The 24,089-nt window shown below is 46.6% G+C and overlaps 1 protein-coding gene across 1 annotated transcript in view; it reads left to right on the top strand.

Moving 5' to 3' along the window:
* LOC120052059 (neuron navigator 2-like) overlaps positions 1 to 24,089 on the top strand; it is a 115,902-nt gene that overhangs the window by 36,810 nt on the left and 55,003 nt on the right. Inside the window, exons 4-10 of the mRNA XM_038998924.1 lie at positions 2,980 to 3,052; positions 3,273 to 3,525; positions 5,865 to 5,998; positions 18,627 to 19,911; positions 20,083 to 20,192; positions 20,965 to 21,073; positions 21,892 to 22,290. Of these exons, the coding sequence (XP_038854852.1) occupies positions 2,980 to 3,052; positions 3,273 to 3,525; positions 5,865 to 5,998; positions 18,627 to 19,911; positions 20,083 to 20,192; positions 20,965 to 21,073; positions 21,892 to 22,290 (2,363 nt within the window). The remainder of the gene's footprint in view (positions 1 to 2,979; positions 3,053 to 3,272; positions 3,526 to 5,864; positions 5,999 to 18,626; positions 19,912 to 20,082; positions 20,193 to 20,964; positions 21,074 to 21,891; positions 22,291 to 24,089) is intronic.

Raw genomic sequence — 24,089 nt, 5'->3', positions numbered from 1 at the left:
CGTTTCCTCCAGCATCTTCACAAGGTCCTTTGCTGTTGTTCTGGGATTGATTTGCACTTTTGGCACCAAAGTATGTTCATTTCTAGGAGCCAGAACGCGTCTCCTTCCTGAGCGGTATGACGGCTGGGTGGTCCCATGGTGTTTATACTTGCGTACTATTGTCTGTACAGATGAACGTGGTACCTTCAGGCGTTTGGAAATTTCTCCCAAGGATGAACCAGACTTGTGGAGGTCTACAATTTTTTTTCTGAGGTCTTAGCTGATTTCTTTTGATTTTCTCATGATGTCAAGCAAAGAAGCACTGAGTTTGAGGTATACCTTGAAATACATCCACAGGTACACCTCCAATGGACTCAAATTATGTCAATTAGCCCATCAGACTCTTCTAAAGCCATGACATCATTTTCTGGAATTGTCCGTGCTGTTTAAAGGCACAGTCAACTTCTGACCCACTGGAATTGTGATATTGTGAATTATAAGTGAAATAATCTGTCTGTAAACAGTTGTTGGAAAAATTACTTGTGTCATGCACAAAGTAGATGTCCTAACCGACTTGCCAAAACTATAGTTTGTTCACAAGAAATTTGTGGAGTGGTTGAAAAACGAGTGTTAATGACTCCAGCCTAAGTGTATGTAAACTTCCGACTTCAAGTGTAGACACTCCATCACGGTTACGTGTGTTGTCCCCATGACGTCAAAGCTAGGCACAACACCTATTGACTCAGTGGCTTTATTACATGCTAATGAATAACCAGATTGTATTTACTCAAGGTTTATGAATCATGCACATCGTTGATGAGAGGAGCACTGACTGATCAGAATAGAGGAGAGAAAGGAGTGGAGATACCAGAAGAGAGGACAGGACAGGAGAGGATGAGGGGAATACGAGAAACGGATAGAAGGACATGAGAGGGTGAGGGGAATACGAGAAACGGATAGAAGGACATGAGAGGATGAGGGGAATACGAGAAAAGGATAGAAGGACATGAGAGGGTGAGGGGAAGATAGGAGTGGAAAAGTGGACAAGTGCGAGAGGAGGAGTGGCAGATAGGCAGTTGTGTTTAAAGTAGAGAACTCATTGTCAAAGTGCCTGGGTCTCCCTCCTTTGATTTTCTATTCCAACAGTTGGATGATTTCTCACTTTTCCCGCATTACACTGGAATTCCCAAAGTTGAAATTGTGAATCAATCCCCTGTTTGAATACAGATTAAATATGTTTTCTAAAATGTATGAGCACTGCTCTCTCAGCGGGCGTTTTTATTTTGCCAGAAGCATCTTATTTTTACCCCCTCAGTACCAGGGGTATTTGGGTCAGGGGTATATCAGAGAAGGGGTCAGGGCAGTATTTTAGTAGTGTTGATGTGTGTGTGTGTGTGTGTGTGTGTGTGTGTGTGTGTGTGTGTGTGTGTGTGTGTGTGTGTGTGTGTGTGTGTGTGTGTGTGTGTGTGTGTGTGTGTGTGTGTGTGTGTGTGTGTGTGTGTGTGTGTGTGTGTGCACGTGCACATGAGTACCTGCCTGTGTATGGGTGCGGGTATATCACAAGGAAGATGGTGACATTTAAGAGGAGGGGTATCTTAGTCAAGCTAGGGTCTGGGCGGTATTTCAGGGTGGCTGGTGGGTAGTTCAGTGAGGCGATAGAGGCATTTGGGTCTGGGGTATTTAAAAAGACAGGGTATTTTAGTGAGTGGTGGATATTTTAACTTTGTAGCGAGCAGAGCCTGGTCTAAATTCCTCCTGGTTCTCAGTCTGTGACCCTCCAGCATGTGTCACCCTATAACAGCTGTTCTGGGGTCAGCGGGTCACAGAGGTGACAGAGGGGCCAGACTGCCGTTACAGCTCACTCACTGATCTGGAGTCTGCTTCTGTTTCGTCATATGACGTCATTGACATGTCTGATCTAGAATCATAGGGCTAGAAGGAGGATATTGCTATTAATGTATTGAATAGGTAGTGTTATTTTAGTTAGTTTTCTATAAATACGATGTTATTTTTCTAAATGGAAACTCTGAACTCTGCTCAGTTGAAACCCAATTCACACTAATAGAAGGTAATTGTGATTGCTTCTATTTCAGTAAGCTGTTTATGTATTCTAGATCTGCTTATAGCATCGGGTGTGTACAGTTTGCAGGGACAATGTCTGACCTGTTTTTGTAGTAAGTGCTTTGGTGGAAAATGTACTACTGAAGTGTATTACTAGGGTGTGTGCTAGCTATTGCCGATGGCTGTGATTCAATATGCCTCGGTATATAGCGTAAGACCTATTCCGTTTTGATGAAGGTTCCCTGATTGAACAGTCAAGAGTATAGTCACAATGGCCGCTCCTCAACAGTATGAACAGTGAAAGTGACAGCTGGCTGTGGCGTAAGAATCAATTGGTATATTGCTCAGTCACTCCCTGTTTGTTCACCTGAACCTGACCGTTGACAACCTTTGTTCTCCACCTTTTTTAATTTTTTTTTATTGATGATGTCATTCGATTACTCCATTTGATTTGGTTCACCTGGTGATGACACGTGCAGCCAATGGGCTGTATCGAAATAGGGTCACCTGACCCGAAGCTAATTCTGTCTACCAATCATATCACCTGGCTGTCGATTGTTGACAGCTCAGCACAGCTGGGTCGATGTGGTTCCATTGGCTGGTATCTTAGTAACAGGGTCAAAGTAGAATGCCTCGTCGTCGAAGGTACTCCAGGAGTGGTGTACGTCTGGCTTATTTGAATACTGCTTTGACTAGGCTATGTCATTAAACGATCCACTCACCTTACTCAGGTCGGCACTCTGCGAAGTCAATCCCTGTAAACATGCCACTAAACTCCAAGGCCGGCAATGTGTTTGTGATTGCTATTTCTGAGTAGGCTGCTGAGAACTGCGTGTGTGCGTTATGACTGTGCGATGAGTTGAGTTCAATCTGAATGCAAATTCAGAAGCACCCCGTTCTAAGTTCTCTGCGTCTCTCTCTCTTCTTCTTCTCCTCCAGATTGAGAACATTGACGCCTGCCTCAGTTTCCTGGTAGCCAAAGGAGTCAACATACAGGGCCTGTCTGCAGAAGGTAAACACTCACACTCACCAGTCACACACACCTGCTGAGACTACATTGACTGACTGTAGCGGCTAGAATATTGTGTCGTGAGCTTGTAACTTACTTTCCTCTCTGTATCTCATCGCTCTCTCTCTCTCTATCTCTCCTTCTTCCTACCTCTTCCTCTTCATCTCTTTCTCTCTCTCCTTGTCTGTTTATTTACCTCTCTCCCCTGCTCCCTGTTACGCAGAGATCTGCAATGGGAATCTGAAGGCCATTCTGGGCCTCTTCTTCAGCCTGTCTCGCTACAAGCAGCAGCAGGCCCACCGCCAGTACTCCCAGCCCCACCTTAAGTCCCAGCCCCAGAGCCCTCATCCTCCCCTGAGCCAGCAGACCAGCGCCCCAGCCCAGCTCAGCAGCCACCCTGCCCCCCCTACGCATGAGACTCCGGCCCCCACAGCACAAGCAGCCCAGAAAACAGCACAGGTCGAGATGCAGTCCAGGTAAGCCTGTTGGATCGCCGCCGCACTGATGCATTCTGGGAGATGTAGTTCATAATACTTTGACTTTTAGACGTCTTCCGTCTTTTGCTGACGTCGTCAATGTTCAATTCATCGTCTCTGTCTTATTTCCTCTCTCTTTCCAGGTGTCTTAGCTCCAGTCATCTGCAAATGTAAAATGATCCTTTCTTTCTCTCTCTCGTCTTCCGTATCGCTCTCCTTCTCCTTCTTTCTCTCTCTCTCCTCTAGGGATGGGTCTCAGAGTAAACTGCTCAAGTTTTCCCTTGGTCAGAAAAAGTCCTCTAGGTCAGCTCTTTCTCTCCCTCTTTCTCGCTCTCTCTTCTTTGTGGTCGTGCATCTTCCTCCTCCTCATCATCTTCTAATTCTCCCCCTTTCCTCACCGTTTCCAGAGTAGGTAGACGTTGTCAATAACAACTGATACAGGGTCAGATCTTTGTCAACATGCTATGGTTACTATAGAGGGTGCATTAATATGATCCTAGATCTGTGGTAAGGGCAACTTCTACCTGAAACTGCTATTCTACTCTGCGCGAGTTTTGAAGAGAGGGGACGCGAGCGTGACGTGAGCGTGGGCACGTAGGCGTGCACACAAGAATGGGAGAGAGCGCGTCTCACTGTGAATATGACCCTAATAGTTAACGGATAGGATAGGCCACTACTACTATCCTACTACTACTGTACTGTGTACTGTGAGATAATGTTTATTCGTTGATGTGTCACACACGTTATACACTCATCTGGGCCCGTATTCATAAAGTGTCATAAAGTAGGTGTACTGACCTAGGAGCAGTTTAGCATTTTTATACAAGTATCGAAAGGAAGGACCTACTCCTAGATTAACACTCCTACTCTGAGACGCTTTATGAATGATGGCCATGAACTTTGTTTCACAAGCATGTCACTGTCTTTCTGAACTAAATGACTGCGTTACAAATGAAGTGAAATTGAGGATGTGTTGTTGCATGCTGCCTAAAGTCCCCGCATCCGTTTTTCATGGGAAACAGAAGTTAGGTGGAATATACTGTATACATGAAAACAGGAAACACACGCTTTTTGCAGACCCAGTGGAGAGCGCCTGCTGTCCATCCCTGGTAGTTTTTGCACCTGCTCCGTCAAATTGACCTAAAAAAACAATGCAATAGCCCCACCCTCTGGTCAGCATGTGTAACAGCATGTGTAATATTCAGCTGGGCATAAATACATTCAATACAATACAATACATGGTGTTTTTCTCCTTTTCAGATTGTAATGCGTTTCTCCTCCACTGCTTTTCCTTTTAATCTGCATTTTTTTTATTTTCATACTTTCTCGACTTGAATGAAAACTGTCTTGATGTGCAGCCAAGGGGAGCACAGGTGACATTACGATCATTTCATGATTACGATTTAATGTGGCCACATCCTGAACGAGAACGGACAGAACACTTTTCATCAGTGAATTGTAAACGGTGTATATCATGAATAGGCTAGCAGTGAAGCCTGTGACTTAACATCTCCCTCGGAATTAAATCGGGTATTACATTTTGCAGCTCAGTTGGTAGATCATGGTTCTTGCGATGCCAGAATACTGGGTCTGATTCCCAGGATCCCCCGTACGTAAAATGTCTGCATCGCAAGTAGTTCGACTTTAAGTCCCTTTCAATGGAAGTGTCTGCTAAATGGATGTAAAATAAAAAATAAAAAATATATTGTTTATACACTAACATTTTCAGTGTGTTCATTTCAGAACGCTCATGTCATCATAGTCTTTATTGTCAGACAGGAACTTAATAAACACTTAATAAACAAACAGTCTGAGCTAGACCTATTCTCCCACTAACAAAAGCCCATGCAGTCCTACCTGGTCATGTTAAGGATTTAATATATATATATATATATATATATTTAAAAAAAATTAAGGTCACTCAGAGTGGCAAGAAGGAAATAAGAGTTGCGATTTTTCACACCGGTATTGAACTACCGGTCATAATCTATTTATCAAACCAATGCCGAACAGCCACAGAATTATGTTTCCTCCACTAATGCTGAATTAGCAATTTATAGGCCTACGTGAGAGACAGACCCGGCTGGAATAGAGTGTAGAATGCTGACTTTGACTCCTGGCTACGGCTACACAGGAGATTAGCTAATAATACGGGGTTACTGATAGGTGGGACAATATAATAATACGGGGCTACTGATAGGTGGGACAATATAATAATATGGGGTTACAGATAGGTGGGAAAATATTGGACGTTTAATGAATGTATTGCCTAAACCTTGCTGTTTGTGCCATTGAGTGTAAACGCTCTATTGCTCTCTCTCTCTCTCTCTATCTCTCAGACTTCCAGGCCCTAGTGCGAGGGTGTCCACTGCTGGCAGTGACATCACACCTCGCGGGTCGGTTGGCGCCGCCGGCAACCGGCGCAGTCAGGGCTTCACAGACAAGACCAAACCAGCCGCTCACCTGCACAAAGGTACGTCTGCCCTTCGCACACGCACACTCACACTCACACACACTCACCTTTATGACTGTGCATGTGTCTGGAATTCAACCTTGGGCAATATGGCCCACTCAAAGCCTGATCCATGACTCGAAATACGATCAATGTATGCACACACACACACACACACACACACACACACACACACACACACGTCTTGATCGTATTTCGAGTCATGGATCAGGCTTTGAGTGGGCCATATTGCCCAAGGTTGAATTCCAGACACATGCACAGTCATAAAGGACCAAATGTCTAGACCACCTGCCAAGTCATTAAGCGCTGACAGTCTGTCCTGGTCATGATGTGGATGATGATGTCTGTGAGTATAGCAGCTACCCTAATCAGGCCGTTATAGTGTGGGAGGCCATAGGAGTCACCCTTTCTCAGAATAGATCAAGGCCTATCCACAAAGCGTCTCATATTACAGGAGGGGTGCTGATCTAAGATCTGTCCGTATAATATTATTCATTATGATACAAAAGGCTAAACTGATTCCAGATCAGCACTCCTACTCTGAGACGCTCTGTGGATACAGGTCCCTGAGTGCAGACACCCTCTTCCACCCACAACGCACTGCGTCAGTGCTGAAGCACTTTACTGCGATGTGAGTCGGGGGGCCACGAAATGGAGTATTCGTCTTTGTTGCCCATGTCGAGGGCATAAAAGGTTATTCGTTAGATAAACAATGTTATGAGTCAAACTTGATATGATTTATGGTGCCAGATGCTTCACCTATTTACCTGGCTGGTCATGTGATTCTTCTATCTTGGCTAAGGGAGCTTTGGGATACAGAAATGAACAGTAGAAGCTTCAGCACTGTGTATTACGAGGACAGTCGAAACACTATGTGTGTGTGTGCGTGCCTGCGTGTGTATGCACGTGACACTGACCTATAGAGAGTGTGTGTGCTGCATGTCTCCTCGCTAAATGACATTGATATGGGTTACAAGGTGAGGTGACAGTGTGTGATTTATAGAGGTGTGTTAGATTTAGTGTTGCGCTATAAAGGTTACCATGACCTCTAGCTGGTATGACCGCTATGCACTGTGCTCTGTCTAACCTCGAAGGTGCTTGCCTATAGCAGGACACTGTGAATGACCCATGACTAGGGCTGTGGCGATCATGACATTTTGTCCTCTGGTTAATGTCATGCAAAAGTCTGCCGGTCTCACGGTAATTGACCTTTAATTAACTTAAACACGTTTAGCATCTCCAGGCCTCCAAGCTTTATGTCATATGATGTGCCCTGAATCAATTTCCTAAATCAATTACCATTGCTTGGCCTGCATCTAGTTGGTGTGTGTCACGTTTACCCTCACCCCCCCCCCCCCCCCCCCCCCCCCGGCGCTCAACGCCGCCAATTGTCTCATCATTACGCACACCTGCCCCCATCGTTACGCGCACCTGCGTCTCATGACACTCACCTGGACTCCATCACCTTCCTGATTACCTCCCCTATATTTGTCACTCCCCCTGGTTCTTTCCTCAGGCATTATTGACTCTGTTTCTGTTTCATGTCTGTACACTGTTCGTGTTTCTTGTTTTGTACTATGTTCTATTTATTATGAAATATTCACTCCCTGTACTTGCTTCCTGATTATTAGCGTACACGTTAAAGAATAACGCCTCACCAAGAGGAAGCAACAGGGATATTTATTTTAATTTTTTACTGGTGACGTCGGGTCCAAGTGCCCCTGCCAAAGCAACTGGGGATGCCTCAGCTGGCTCAACAGATTCTCTAACCTCGGTTGGCTCGTCAGGCTCCCATGCCTCAGCCGGCTCGTCAGGCTCCCATGCCTCAGCCGGCTCGTCAGGTTCCCGCGCATCAGCCGGCTCTACAGGTTCCCGCACCTCAGCAGAAGCGACCGGCCCGCTCCTGGTCCCCAAATCAATCAAATTAAATCAAACTTTATTTGTCACATGCGCCTAATACAACAAGTGTAGAACTTACCGTGAAATGCTTACGTACAAGCCCTTAACCAACAGTGCAGTTCAAGAAGAGTTAAGAAAATATTTACCAAATAAACAAAAGTAAAAAAGAATATATATTTTTTTAAAGTAACACAATAAAATAACAATAACAAGGCTATATACAGGGAGTACCGGTACCGAGTCAGTGTGCGGGGGTACAGGTTAGTTGAGATAATTCGGAGTGAAGTGACTATGCATAGATAATAAACAGTGTACAAAACAAATGGAGGGGGGGTCAATGTAAATAGTCCGGTGGCCATTTGATTAATTGTTCAGCAGTCTTATGGCTTGGGGGTAGAAGCTGTTAAGGAGCCTTTTGGTCCTAGACTTGGCGCTCCGGTACCGCTTGCCGTGCGGTAGCAGAGAAAACAGTCTATGACTTGGGTGACTGGAGTCTCTGACAATTTTATGGGCTTTCCTCTGATGCCGCCTATTATATAGGTCCTGGATGGCAGGAAACTTGGTCCCAGTGATGTACTGGGCTGTACGCACTACCCTCTGTAGCGCCTTATGATCAGATGCCAAGCAGTTGCCATACCAGGCGGTGATGCAACCGGTCAGGATGCTCTCGATGGTGCAGCTGTAGAACTTTTTGAGGATCTGGGGACCCATGCCAAAAATGTTCAGTCTCCTGATGGGGAAAGGTTTTTATCGTGCCCTCTTCACGACTGTCTTGGTGTGTTTGGACCATGATAGTTTGTTGGGGATGTAGTCACCAAGGAACTTGAAACTCTCGACCCGCTCCACTACAGCCCCGTTGATGTTAATGGGGGCCTGTAGTCCACGATCAGCTCCTTTGTCTTGCTCACATTGAGGGAGAAGTTGTTGTCCTGGCACCACACTGCCAGTTCTCTGACCTCCTCCCTATAGGCTGTCTCACCGTTGTAGGTGATCAGGCCTACCACCGTTGTGCCGTCAGCAAACTTAATGATGGTGTTTGAGTCGTGTTTGGCCACACAGTCGTAGGTGAACAGGGAGTACAGGAGGGGACTAAGTGCACACCCCTGAGGGGGCCCAGTGTTGAGGATCAGCGTGGCAGATGTGTTGTTGCCTACCCTTACCACCTGGGGGTGGCCCGGGACCATTCCTCTGGTCGGCGTCATCCGGCGGCAGGAGCCAAGCATCAGGGGGGGGTACGGTCACGTCGCCAGTTGTCTCATAATTACGCATTACGTGCACCTGTGCCTCATGATACTCACCTGGACTCCATGACCTTCCTGATTACCTCCCCTATATCTGTCATTCCCCTTGGTTCTTTCCTCAGGCGTTATTGTTTGTTTCTTGTCTGTACGCTTTTCATGTGTCTCGTTTTGCACTATGTTCTATTCATTATTAAATATTCACTCCCTGTACCTGCTTCCCGATTATTAGCGTACGCGTTAGTGTGTGGTCACACAAATCAAAATTAAATCAATCGTCATTCAGGACACACTGTCTGGGGTGAGACAAGAATGGCATTATTCCTACAGAGAAAAAAAAACATGGTTAAAATGATACTCAGCCGAGTTTGTTTTTATTAGTTTGACCCCTGTGTGAACCTTACTATCACACGGCCTCTAGTCTTCTCATCGAACTCACGTTGTACATTCTCTACAGCCACCAGGGGCTGTTACCATAGAAGTAGAATTATATTTCTATGGCAATTACAGTGTGACTGGTGTCTATCTACTGTCACTGTATTCAGAGAGACTGACAATCTGTTTACTGTATTGACTTAATACGCCTCTATTTTCCTCTGTGTTTAGCCACGGTGAATCTGTTTGACTGTGTATTTAGTTAGAGGTTTGACGTAGCCTCTCTGCGCTGTTGTCACCACTCAGCTGGTCTACCGCGGTTGTTTCTAGACTCACTGTGTTTGTCTTCCACAGTCTCAATTCATTCCCCTGCGTTAGACTGTATGAACGATGGGGGCTGGAGAGATGGAGGGGAAAGAGAGAGAGAGATGGAGAGAAGAGAGAAAGAGAGGGTGATGTGATGTGAAGGGTGCAGAGGGACAGACGGCAGGTAGGGAGGGGAGGAGGGTTCGGAATCATCACCCACCCCCCCCCCTAACCCCTGCCTTCCCTGTTGAGTGTCTGCCAAATCCCTCCCCCCTCACCCAACTCAGTCCTGCACAACAGTTCCACTCAGACTGCACTCTGTGGAACGTCTGTCAGAGTTTGGGACCCTGGCTTCTGCTCTCAGCTTCTTTTGGTCTCTACTCTACTGGGACAGTGATACAACAGGGCTCCTGAGGTTTGTCATCTATCTATCTCCTCTTAGCCTCACTAGGTGCTGAAACTCAACTTGAGATGAGTGCACGCCAAGCTGAGATTTGTATGAGAGTTAGGATTCGAGCCATGTCTGACTCAGTCATATTTGACATTTTGTGATTTAGTTTGTGTTTTTTTGAATCACATACTGTTTTAATACAACATTTGACTTAATTAGCAACACGTTTATTAGCGGGAACATTCAGGGATGAGAGAGAGAGAGAGAGAGAGAGAGAGAGAGAGAGAGAGAGAGAGAGAGAGAGAGAGAGAGAGAGAGAGAGAGAGAGAGAGAGAGAGAGAGAGAGAGAGAGAGAGAGAGAGAGAGAGAGAGAGAGAGAGAGAGAGAGAGAGAGAGAGAGAGAGAGAGAGAGAGAGAGAGAGAGAGAGAGAGAGAGAGAGAGAGAGAGAGAGAGAGAGAGAGAGAGAGAGAGAGAGAGAGAGAGAGAGAGAGAGAGAGAGAGAGAGAGAGAGAGAGAGAGAGAGAGAGAGAGAGAGAGAGAGAGAGAGAATTGTAAATCACAACAGAATGGCTTCAACAGAAGAAAATACGCCTTCTGGAGTGGCCCAGTCAAGAGTCCTGACATTACAGTTGTGTGTGTTTATAGTATGACATAGAATCAGTAGTGTAAAAGGCAATGGCAAGAGTTAAACTAACTAAAAACACAGAGTGACCCTCGACTATCAACTACAACCTATCTATCATTCAGTAGTATACACTCAGAACAAATCTATCGTGTTTGCTGCTGCTGGCTAAAGAGATGAATTTCCAAAGGAATCAGGTCAAAGTCTCTGAAGTCTATGTTCAGATAGTTCTGAATATGTTCACAAATCCGAGGAACCCATTTCATGTGGCGAATTAACAACTGGCAAGAAGCAGAATATGGGAGACCACAGTGCTTTTTCTCATTCTCATAAGGAACACACTAAGCGTTCCAAAATACGTGAAGAGATAATATTAATTTTTAAAAAAGGTCCACATTTCACATTTCATTTGTACTTTAACAATTTGCACATCGTTGCAACACTGTATGTCGACATAATATGACATTCGAAATGTCTCTGTTCCTTTGTAACTTTTGTGGGTGTCATGTTTACTGTTCATTTTTGTATTATTTATTTCACATTTTGTTTATTATCTATGTAAACGTATGTTTCCCAAAGCCCTTTGAATTGAAAGAGAGAGAGAGAGAGAGTGTGTTGTGTGTGTGTGTGTATGTGCGTTCTATGTGAATGTGCGTGTGGGTGCTTACTCTTGTATGTGTGTGTGTGCGTGCGCGGTGTGCATGCATGCATGCACACATGTGAAAGTGTACGCACAGTGCAGACAGCGCTGAATGAATGGCCAGCCGCTGAGCTGTAGCCTCTCTGTTCGAGCGTGTTCATGTGGAGGAACTTTAAAAGCTTCACTCCAAATAAAGACTGGCTGTCCCACATGGGGATATGAGTAAGCAGTTTAAACAAATTACTTATTGTACTCCTCGATAGAAGTCGGCTATATTACATGATACTCCGTTAAACTGAGCAATTGAACATATAAAGCAAAAAAAAAAACGACAATTCACTTCTAGCGGTCTATTCATTTATTTATTTTGAGGGTTTTTCTGGCAAGACAACTGTGTGTGGCTAAAAATGGTTGCTCTCTGGGCAGTCCTGGAAATACGCCTAAGCCATTTCTATAAGTATCATACAGTACCTTACTGTATGTTGCTAAAAAAGGCTCTTCCTGAATCTGGACACATTCATCATCATATGTTTAGGCTGCGCGTCATTTTAAACTGTATACAATGTCTATAAGTATGATACTGCTCCTTCCCCCCCCCTAGGCTCAGTCATGGGTTTATGTTTAGACTTTACGTCTATCTCTATATGTTTCTATAGGCAGGGAATGTCCAGGTCAGTACTGACTGACAGGTGATCTAAATTAGTCTTGTGACCGTGAAAGCGGTCAAGTGGGCTACATACACGGTGTCAGCCGATGCTAGCCCCTCTAATGCGTTTAAGCTTGTTTTTGCGTTCGGTTGCGTTGCGGTCTCGACCGTGTTTGCCTCCCGGGTTTAGTTTGGGACGGGGTTAAGCCATTACGCGCTGTGGGGAAACCATGGGCCCTTTGAAGTGGCTGTGCTGAACAAACATGTCTCTGACACACGCATGCGCGCGCACGTACACACATGCTACACACACACACGCTGAGGACGTTTGTATTGTACACTTGGTACTGGCACATATAGACAAAGTGGAACAGACACAGTGGAACACACACACACACACACAGGCATGATGATCCGTGAAAAGGGTGGATATCCCAGAAGCCTGTGATGTTATCAGGACAGAGGGCAGCTCAGGGTAGGACCCGACCCCAGAGAGAGAAAGTTGAGAGCGAGAAAGGGGAGAGGCAGAGAGTCAGAAATAGAGGGGGACCGAGAGATTATAGAAAGACAGAGAGAGTACACTACAAAAGTACGTGGACACCTGCTCGTCGAACATCTCATTCCAAAATCATGGGCTGGCTGCCCGGCCAAACTGAGCAATCGGTGGAGAGGGGCCTTGGTCAGGGATGTGACCAAGAACCCGATGGTCACTCTGACAGAGCTCCAGAGTTCCTCTGTGGAGATGGGAGAACCTTCCAGAAAGACAACCGTCTCTGCAGTACTCCACCAATCAGGCCTTTATGGTAGAGTGGCCAGACAAAAGCCACTCCTCTGTAAAAGGCACATGACAGGGCCTCCCGTGTGGTGCAGTGGTCTAAGGAACTGCATTGCAGTGCTAGCTGTGCCACTAGAGATCGTGGTTCGAGTCCAGGGTCTGTCGCAGCCGGTCACGACCGGGAGACCCATGGGCCGGACAATTGGCCCAGCGTCGTTCGGGTTAGGGGAGGGTTTGGCCGGTAGGGATGTTCCTGTCCCATCGTGCAGGAACACACTGCCTGTTCCATAAGAGGACACTGCTTTGGGTTTCACAGGTGAACTGGTTGGTGGAACATCTCTCCCATGTTTCCATGTAAACAAGCTCAAATTACTAAGAACTCAAGTTCTTTATTTTTTTACAGAGGAGTATGTTTTTACAGAGGAGTGGCTTTTGTCTGGCCACTCTACCATAAAGGCCTGATTGGTGGAGTACTGCAGAGACGGTTGTCTTTCTGGAAGGTTCTCCCATCTCCACAGAGGAACTCTGGAGCTCTGTCAGAGTGACCATCGGGTTCTTGGTCACATCCGTGACCAAGGCCCCTCTCCACCGATTGCTCAGTTTGGACTCCTGTGACGGGTCGGGCGCAATGCACGCTGACACGGTCACCACATGCACAGTGTTTCCCCCGACACATTGGTGCGGCTGGCTTCCGGGTTAAGCGGGCATTGTGTCAAGAAGCAGTGCAACTTGGCTGGGTTGTGTTTCGGAGGACGCACGGCTCTCGACTTTTGCCTCTCCCGAGTCCGTACGGGAGTTGCAGCGATAGGACAGGACTGTAACTACCAATTGGCTACCACGAAATTGGGGAGAAAAAGAAAACATACAAAAACAAATAAGGCACAGCCCGCTTGGAGTTTGCCAAAAGGCACCTAAAGGACTCAGACCATGAGAAACAACATTCTCTGGTCTGATGAAACCAAGATTGAACTCTTTGGTCTGAATGCCAAGCGTCACGTCTGGAGGAAACTTAGCACCATCCCTACGGTAAAGCATGGTGGTGGCAGCATCATGCTTTGGGGATGTTTTACAGCGGGCAGGGACTGAGAGACTAGTCAGAACCTGCTCCAGAGTGCTCAGGACCTCAGACTGGGGGCGAAGGTTCACCTTACAACAAGACAGTGAACCTAAGCACACAGCCAAGACGACACAGGAGTAGCTTCGGGACATGTCTCTGAATGTCTTTGAGTGGCCCAGCCAGAGCCCGGACTTGAACCCTATCGAACATCTCTGGAGAGACCTGAAAATAGCTGTGCAGCAACGCTCCCCATCCAACATTTATTTTTTACCTTTATCTAACCAGGCAGGTCAGTTAAGAACAAATTCTTATTTTCAATGACAGCCTAGGAACAGTGGGTTAACTGCCTTGTTCAGGGGCAGAACAACAGATTTTGTACCTTGTTAGCTCAGGGATTTGATCTTGCAACCTTGCGGTTATTAGTCCAACACTCTAACCACTAGGCTACACTGCCTCACCAGACAGAGCTTGAGAGGATCTGCAGAAAAGAATGGGAGAATCTCCCCAAATACAGGTGTGGCAAGCTTGCAGCGTCATACCCAATAAGACTCAAATCAAATCAAAGATTATTTGTCACGTGCTCTAAATACAACAGGTGTAGACCTTACAGTGAAATACTTACTTACAGGCTCTAACCAATAGTGCAAAAAAGGTATTAGGTGAACAATAGGTAAGTAAAGAAATAAAACAACAGTAAAAAGACAGTGAAAAATAACAGTAGCGAGGCTACATACAGACACCGGTTAGTCAGGCTGATTGAGGTAGTATGTACATGTAGATATGGTTAAAGTGACTATGCATATATGATGAACAGAGATTAGCAGTAGTGTAAAAGAGGGGTTTACGGGTGGTGGGTGGTGGGACACATTGCAGTTAGCCCGGTTAGCCAATGTGCAGGAGCACTGGTTGGTCAGGCCAATTAAGGTAGTATGTACATGAATGTATAGTTAAAGTGACTATGGATGTATGATAAACAGAGAGTAGCAGCAGCGTAAAAGAGGGATTGGGAGGGCACACAATGCAAATAGTCCGGGTAGCCATTTGATTACCTGTTCAGGAGTCTTATGGCTTGAGGGTAAAAACTGTTAAGAAGCCTTTTTGTCCTAGACTTGGCACTCCGGTACCGCTTGCCATGCGGTAGTAGAGAGAACAGTCTATGACTGGGGTGGCTGGGGTCTTTGACAATTTTTAGGGCCTTCCTCTGCACCGCCTGGTGTAGAGGTCCTGGATGGCAGGCAGCTTATGCCCCAGTGATGTACTGGGCCGTACGCACTACCCTCTGTAGTGCCTTGCGGTCGGAGGCCGAGCAATTGCCGTACCAGGCAGTGATGCAACCAGTCAGGATGCTCTCGATGTTGCAGCTGTAGAACCTTTTGAGGATCTCAGGACCCATGCCAAATCTTTTTAGTTTCCTGAAGGGGAATAGGTTTTGTCGTGCCCTCTTCACGACTGTCTTGGTGTGCTTGGACCATGTTAGTTTGTTGTTGATGTGGACACCAAGGAACTTGAAGCTCTCAACCTGCTCCACTACAGCCCCGTCGATGAGAATGGGGGCGTGCTCGGTCCTCCTTTTCCTGTAGTCTACAATCATCTCCTTTGTCTTGGTTACGTTGAGGGATAGGTTGTTATTCTGGCACCACCCGGCCAGGTCTCTGACCTCCTCCCTATAGGCTGTCTCGACTCGAGACTGTAATCACTGCCAAAAGTGCTTCCACAAAGTACTGAGTAAAGGGTCTGAATACTTACGTAAATGTGATATTTCAGTTGTTTTTTAACACATTTCTAAAAACCTGTTTTTGCTTTGTCATTATGGGGTTTTGTGTGTAGATTGATGAGGAAAAAAATTGCAATTTAATCAATTTTAGAATAAGGCTGTAACGTAACAAAATGTGGAAAAAGTCAAGGGGTCTGAATACTTTCCAAATGTACTGTAGATTAGTTTTTGGTTTAATCCATTGTTTAACAGAGGTATGAAAGAGGCTGTGTAGACTAGAGTAGAAGTGTGTGTGTGTGTGTGTGTGTGTGTGTGTGTGTGTGTGTGTGTGTGTGTGTGTGTGTGTGTGTGTGTGTGTGTGTGTGTGTGAGAGAGAGACAGAGTTGGGTTATGGCAGGAAGTTCACTGGTGGTCTGTGGTTAAGTCCTGAGGGCCTCTCTCTGTCTGTCAGACTCAGATTTCAGACTACTAATTGACTGCACTAATTGAGTAGTTAAGATTTAAACACTAAAACCTGGGTCCTGTGTAAACTACGAGAATACACAAGTCATATCGAGGCACAAAGGTGTGTGTGTTGGTGGAGTTCTATTTTTGTCACAGTGATCTTAGTAGCCAGGTCAGGGGGTCTATGATCTCTTACGAGTGGGATGTCAGCAGTCCATGTGTTTGTGATATTGGACCAGACAAAAGTTCACTGTGTGGCAATCTTTAGGTGTGGAAGAGGGAGAAGGAATGTGAGTGGCTCAGGGGTGAGTGTTTATGTGCATTGATACATCACGTGTGTGTCTAAAACAGGCACACAAGTCAATTGTGTGACATAAGAAGGGGATTGAATTCAATACAACTTTATTGACAACTGTGAGGGACAAAGGGGTTCATTGCAATTTCACTTCTGACCCAGGATGCGAAATGTGGATCTCCTTTTCATTCAAACTGGGGCATCTTAGGTAGTCATCTGGTTCTGGGTCATCCCCAGAAATGCTCTGTGTGTTTCTTGTGTCCACTGTCCAAGCCAACCACAATGTCCACTTCTCAACCAAAACCCAAGCTGCTTTCACCCCCTATTCTCCCTCTGGGGCACAGACCGTTCTGTTGGCATGACGTAAGCTTCTCAAAGGTTCCCCTTTTCCCACATCCCAGCCTCAGTGAGTCTGAATCCCTCGCTCTTCCTCATTCGCTGTCTCTCATTCTCTCTCTCTCCCTCCTCTACCTCCTCTGTAATTACCGCCGATCCTCTCTCTCTCATTCAATAGGAAGCCAGCTATTAGCAACCTGACCCACTTTCCGCTGGCTAACCTCTAGCACGGCTAATTGGGCCCTAAACACTTCCTAATGGGTGCATTGTTTCAATGCGCGCTTGCTAAATACTGAACTGGGGGGGAAACGAAAGGGGCATGAAAAGCAATTAGGGCATGAAAGGTGTTTAAAAACCAGGAATAAATGTGATGAAACTGGTATGTGGCATAAAGATGTGGAGTGTTTAATATTCCTAGTAAATACTTCCTTAATGAGGCCCAAATGTGTGAATATTAAATTTAGATTAGTTTAAGGAGTTACCAAGTGTTTTTCGAGTCATGTTAATGCAGTATACTGAAAAAGGGGTTGCATACTGCACTGTACGAAGAGATGGTACACTCTTACAAAAAAGGGATTCCAAAAGGGTCCTTCGGCTGTCCCCATAGGAGAACCCTTTTTGGTTCCATGTAGAACCCTATGTGGAGAGCATTCTACTTGGAACTGAAAAGGGTTCTACCTGGATCAAAAAGGGTTCTTAAAAAGGGTTCTCCTATGGGGACAGCCGAAGAACCTTTAAAGGTTCTGGGTAGCACCTTTTTCCCTAAGAGTGTATTGAAAAGGAATTGCAACGGACGAAATTCGAGATCATTACTTAATAGGCCGTGTTTGTGAAGGTATTTGGAAGTGCAGCAGGACAGTGGCTTCTGTTTTGCTGTGTCCGTGTGCTGTACTGGCTGACTTATGGGTTGGGCATGGGAGTGGCCACAAGGGCAGTTTGGCAGTTTGGCTTTGAATATTCAAAGTATTGCTAGCAGTAAGTTGGCACTTGGAGTCTCTACAGGCACACAACAATAACTACACTCTTCTTGTACCGTACAGTAGTAGTCTCTTGAGGAAGAACATCTTAGCTATGAGTTCTGTATCTATGTTGGTTTTGGATTTGATTGTGACTGTTTTTGGTAAGTCAAACATGATTGATTTAGAGGGGTAACAAAATATAAACTTTTTAAAAAGTGCTTTGTGTTTGGTTTCTGTGTGCTCTGTAACAGTAAAACAGACGTGTCTTATGTAAAACCTTCGTTTCGACAAAACGGTCCAATTTAATGAAAATATTTGTGTTTTTGTGTTTAAGCCAGCTCATTTCCACAGTAGTTCAGAATACAGACTTTGGATAGAGCAAGTCTTTGTCTGTGAATTGGAAGATAATGACCAGAATCAGTCCATATAAGTCCAAACCTCCCAAGGGTGTCAGTAGCAGTGTTCTATCTTAGCTCAAATTCCTAGGTCAAACTTTAAAGGGCTTTCCCTCATTGTTTTTATAAACAGTTTATGATGGGCACTCTCATTGTTAGTGTCCAAGGTTTCTAATAGTTATCCGAGTGTCGTGGGTTCGCTGGCGCTAAGTAATGACACGTTCAGACTGTGTCAACACAGGCTAACTCAAGCTTTCCACAGTGCAAGACCTTATATGGACAGTTAGTGTGGGGTCTATGAGGATTGCTCTATCTAACCATCTCTTATTTCTCTCCTTTCCCCTCTCCTTATCCTCTCTCCCACTCCTGCTTTCTCCCGTCTCTTCATCTTCTTCTTCTTCACTCCCCTCATCTCCTAATCCCCTCTCGCTCCTATTCTCCTCCCCTCTCGGTTATCCGCTTCTCACTTCCTCCTCTCATCCCTTTTTTTCATCCCTTCCAACTCTTCATCCTCTCCTTTTCCTCTTCCTCACAGAACCGTCAGAGGGCATGACTTCACAGACTCCGGTGATGACTGAGCATGCTCCGTCGTCCCCGGTGACCATCAGCACATCCGCCAACAGCGTCTCTACCCCGGCTCCCGTCCCTCCATCCTCCTCCTCCTCTTCCTCGGCCATCCCCCACCCCAACTCCAGCAGCAAGCCGTGGAGGAGTAAGTCTGTGAGCTCCAAGCACTCCTCCTCCTCAGCCATGCTCTCTGTCAAGCAGGAGAAGGATACCTCCTCTAAGGCCTGCTCGTCCACCGAGCCCCCCCCTAAAGTCATCCAACAGAAGTCTATGCTGGAGAAGCTCAAGCTGTTTAACAGTAAAGGTGGATTTAAGTCCTCGTCCTCCAGCAATCAGGGGGCTCAGGCGGACAGCGGTGCCCACGCCCGGCAGCTCGGGGCTGGTGAAGTAGAGCGGGCAGAAGCAGGGTCCAACACCGGCTCCCTGGAGGAGGCAGAGGGGAACACCCGGCCCGGCGTCAACGGGACCGGTAACGGGACGACCCACGGTGGTGCCTCAGCCCATGTCCCTACCAGCGCCACAACAACCAGCAGCCCCAAGATCGCACTGAGGGGAATCGCTCAGCGCACGTTCAGCAGAGCTATGACTGCTAAAAAGAGCTCAGTGAAAGGACTGGAGAAGGAGAAAGAGAAAGAGAAGAAGGAGAAGGAGAAAGAGAAGGAGAGGGGGAAGGAGAAGGAGAAGGAGAAAGAGAGGGAAAGAGGGAAAGAGGCGGGGAAACACATTGCCACCGAGGGGATGGAACTCAGGGGGGAGGAGCCTAAGGAGGAAGCGACTACCAGTGTCGCAATGGAAACGGAACCCTCCTCCAATAAGAGAACTTCTAAAATCGGCAGTTTCATACCCAAAGGGAGCAAAGTGGCCAAGAAGGAGAGTTCTGTCCCTGCACACAGCGGCATACCAAAGCCAGGGGGTAAAACCTCAGGGGTAGGGGGGAAGGTGCCCTCGGCAGGGGGGAAGGAGGGTGGGGAGCGTCCCCGGAGCATGCGGTTGGGAGGGGGTCTTGTCCTGCAACGCGGACACCTGGACAGAGACAGAGACAGGGACAGCAGGCACTCTAGCTCTACCTCTAGTCTGGCTTCTACAGAGGGCAAGGCCTCACAACAGGGCCACAGCGCCGCCCCGGTGGTGGATGGTGGTAGTGGTGGCGCTACACAGAGCACAGCCTGCAACACAGTCAGCGTCCAGCTACCTCAGCCCCAGCAGCACCACAGCCACCCCAACACAGCCACTGTAGCACCCTTTATGTACAGGTGAGTAATACACATACTTTGGACTGATAAAACTGTAAACTTTAACATTTGTCAATCCTTTGTGAATCTGTAATAGTATCCTGAGAAAGTCTGAAAGGACCATAAGTCATTAGTCACTGATCATTAGTGGGAATCTGCAAGCTGTTTGCTAGGAATTTCCCTATCACCTAGGTCACAAACGGACGTGGACGGTATCATGGCGACAGAGGCAGGGTCAGGAGGAAGGGGCGGAGAAAACATCCCCTTTAAAGCCAGCCAGCCATCCATTGAGGACCTTTCAGGTAGGCCATCGACTAGTTCTGTCTGTAGGAGCTGATGGGCGATTGATTATGTGTCTGAACTGTACAGAAGTTACATGGGCCATTTTTTTGGGGGTGGGGGGGGGTGTTAGTTTGAAGAGAACAGCACGTGAATCCGACTAGGGTTGATTCTATCTGACGGGAAACATACCTTTCTGGCTCATGCACTCTCAATTCAGTTGTGGTTTTTGTTGTGTCCATTAGTGAAGCGCAGGTTGACTCATAGCCCGCAGTCCCTTCAGTTAAATCCACGGAGCGGGCGAGTTTAGGGTCATTAAATATTGTGTTGATGACGGGCAGGTGGCGGGCGTGTTGAGTAAAGTTAAAACAATACCTTAAAAAATCAATAAAAATATAATTCATATCTATAGGCTACATTGAGGCTTTTCTTTCGTTATTGTAGGCTATATAGCATTAGTGTGTAAAGCCTACGCTTTAGGACCTAACTGTACGCTCGCAAAATAGCCTACACTCCAATTGCCAAATGGTTTTTTGGGGAACGGGGAGAAAAAGTTAACGTGTATCCATGGAGGCACAAAGGACGTCGGAGTTGACTCTGACTGTAGCAAGAACAGCGCATTTTCTATATTAGCGGGTTAGGGTCGCGTGTGGGCCTCAGACTTTGACTTTATCACATATAGTCTGGTGGTTGCTGATGGGTTATTAGCAATCGAGGGCGGGTGTGGGTGAACAGGCAGTTGATCCGCGCACCGCTAGTGCCTATGTACTCAGTCACAATGTTTGTTCTGTATAGCAGAAGATCCAGAGACAAGGCGGCTGCGGACTGTTAAAAACATTGCAGACCTGCGCCAGAACCTGGAAGAGACCATGTCCAGTCTACGGGGGACTCAGATCACACACAGGTAAGAGCCTCCTGCAATGAGAATGGACCATGTCCAGCCAAGTAGCCAAACAGATACCAGTTTCAATTCCACATTCTGTTTCTGTGTATCCACTGACATCCGTTAAGACGTAACATACACAGCTCCTACAGAGAGACCACAATAGTGATCACAATAAAGCTATTCTTAGCAATGATCCATAACACTTTCTCTTGTGAAAAAAAATCCCCAAAGCAGGCTGTTAATGTAAAAGGAAAAGTGAGTTAGCACGTCTGTTTTAACTAGCGGTCGTGTTAATGGGTGGTCCACTAGGACAACGGTCTAATTTTGAAGCTGGAGAGCGGCTTAAGTGGGACATGACTGCCACCTAGTGGCCATGTAGTGTCACTAATAACTCACGAGTCTGACACTGGGGATGTGTCCCGGCCTCCAGGGTTGCCAGATAGAAATAGAATAAAGGACTAAGTTGGATGAACTTTTGCGGTTTGAGACTTGTCTGTCTGATGCTCTATTCTAGTGTGTATGTAATGGAGGGCTTGTTCTCCAAAATCCACTAGACTGTGTCTTGTGTCTGGTTCTTTCAGCATGATCTCCCCCCTGTATGAGAGTGTCTTTGATCCAGTAGTGGCTGGATGGAGCGGTGGACTTGTCTTTGGATTTTGATTCAAGCTCCTGACCCAGTCTCTCTCCCTGCTGCTTGCTCTCTCCTTTTCGCACAATTGGAGAGGTCTTACCCACTGTCTAGTCGAGTCCAGTTCAATGCTGCTGAGCTAATGTCTAGCCTTACGCTCAGTCTTTTTTCCCGCTTCTCCCCCCCCCTCTCTCCCTCCCTCCCCCAGCACCTTGGAGACGACCTTTGATAGCAACGTCACCACGGAGATCAGCGGTGGCAGCGGCGGCGGGAGTGGGCGGAGCATCCTCAGCCTGACTTCCTCCCGGCCCTCCCTGTCGTCATGGCGAATGGGCCAGTCCAGCCCCCGCCTGCAGGCGGGGGACGCCCCCTCCACGGGGAACGGCTACGGGGGTCGTGCCTCGGGAGGAGGGCAGGGGGGGCGCTACCTGTACCCTGGCCCCCTACGGAGACAGCTGGCGGGGCGGGGAGGTGCCCTCAGTATGGATCTGGGGGGGAGAGGGGAGGATATTGACCTGGAGGGCATCGCCATGGAGGTGACGGGCTACATGAGTGACGGGGATGTGCTGAGCAAGAACGCGGCGCGCCCTGATGATGTCACCAGTGGGTAAGTATTCTGAGAGAACTAGCATGTGATGACAGGGTAAAAAAAACTGTAATGGTGTTTTGCAAATTGCTACTCATCCCTTTTGGGGCTGGTTTGGTTGGTTTTGCGCCCTTTCTCATAGGTTTGGGAATCAATGTATTGTAAGTGGCTGTCATGCCACAAGAGGGCGCCAGTGTATTTGTAATCTTCCCTATGTGAACATGGTATAGCCAACAGTAATGTGGCACGAAGGGAAAAATACAGTTGTTCTTGTTGTTGTGAGAGGACTTGTAAGACATTCTGTAGTAGCTTTTTGAGATGGTATACAGTGCATTCGGAAAGTATTCAGACTCCTTGACTTTTTCCACATTTTGTGACGTTACAGCCTTATTAAATAATGTATTAAATTGTTGTTTTCCCTCATCAATCTACACACAATACCCCATAATGACATAATGAATCATTTTTTTTGCACCTTTATAAATAAAATTAAACTGAACTTTCACATAAGTTTTATTTAACCTTTATTTAACTAGGCAAGTCAGTTAAGAAAAAAATCTTATTTTCAATGATGACCTAGGAACAGGTTAACTGCCTTGTTCGGGGGCAGAATGACAGATCTGTACCTTGTCAGCTCAGGGATTCAAACTTATGTAAAACTTATGTGAAAGATTGGTTACTAGTCCAACGCTCTAACCACTAGGCTACCCTGCCGTCCCTCTAGGCTAAGTATTCAGACCCTTTACTCAGTACTTTGTTGAAGCATCTTTGGCAGCGATTACAGCCTTGAGTCTTCTTGGCACACCTGTATTTGGGGAGTTTCTCTCATTCTTCTCTGCAGATCCTCTCAAGCTCTGTCAGGTTGGATGGGGAGTGTCACTGCACAGCTATTTTCAGGTCTCTCCAGAGATGTTCGATCGGGTTCAAGTCCGGGCTCTGGTTGGGCCACTCAAGGACATTCAGAGACTTGTCCTGAAGCCACTCCTGCGTTGTCTTGGCTGTGTGCTGAGGGTTGTGTTCTTGTTGGAAGATGAACCTTCGCCCCAGTCTGAGGTCCTGAGCGCTCTGGAGCAGGTTTTCATCAAGGATTTTCTGTACTTTGCTCCATTCATCTTTCCCTTGATCCTGACTAGTCTCCCAGTCCCTGCTGCTGAAAAACATCCCCACAGCATGATGCTGCCACCACAATACTTCACCATAGGGATGGTGCCAGGTTTCCTCCAGACGTGATGCTTGGCAATCAGGCCAAAGAGTTGAATCTTGGTTTCATCAGACCAGAGAATCTTGTTTCTCTGGAGCTCTGTCAGTGACCATCAGGTTCTTGGTCACCTCCCTGACCAATGCCCTTCTCCCCCGATTGCTCAGTTTGGCCGGGCGGCCAACTCTGTGAAGAGTCTTGGTGGTTCCAAACTTCTTCCATTTAAGAATGATGGAGGCCACTGTGTTCTTGGGGACCTTCAATGCTGCAGAATGTTTTTGGTATCCAATCCCCAGATCTGTGCCTCGACACAATCCTGTCTCGGAGCTCTACGGACAATTCCTTCAACCTCATGGCTTGGTTTTTGCTCTGACATGCACTGTGAACTGTGGGACCTTATATAGACAGGTGTGTGCCTTTCCAAATCATGTCCAGTCAATTGAATTTACCACAGGTAGACTCCAATCAAGTTGTAGAAACATCTCAAGGATGATCAATGGAAACAGGATGCACCTGAGCTCAATTTTGAGTCTCATAGCAAAGCGTCTGAATACTTATGTAAATAAGGTTTTCAGTTTTCTATTTTTAATACATTTGCAAAAATTTCTAAAAACCTGTTTTC

The sequence above is a fragment of the Salvelinus namaycush genome, chromosome 1 (assembly GCF_016432855.1).
Source record: "Salvelinus namaycush isolate Seneca chromosome 1, SaNama_1.0, whole genome shotgun sequence".
NCBI lineage: Eukaryota > Metazoa > Chordata > Actinopteri > Salmoniformes > Salmonidae > Salvelinus > Salvelinus namaycush.
Note: the sequence above shows the minus strand (reverse complement) of the source record. Positions and strands in the feature narration are given on the sequence as shown.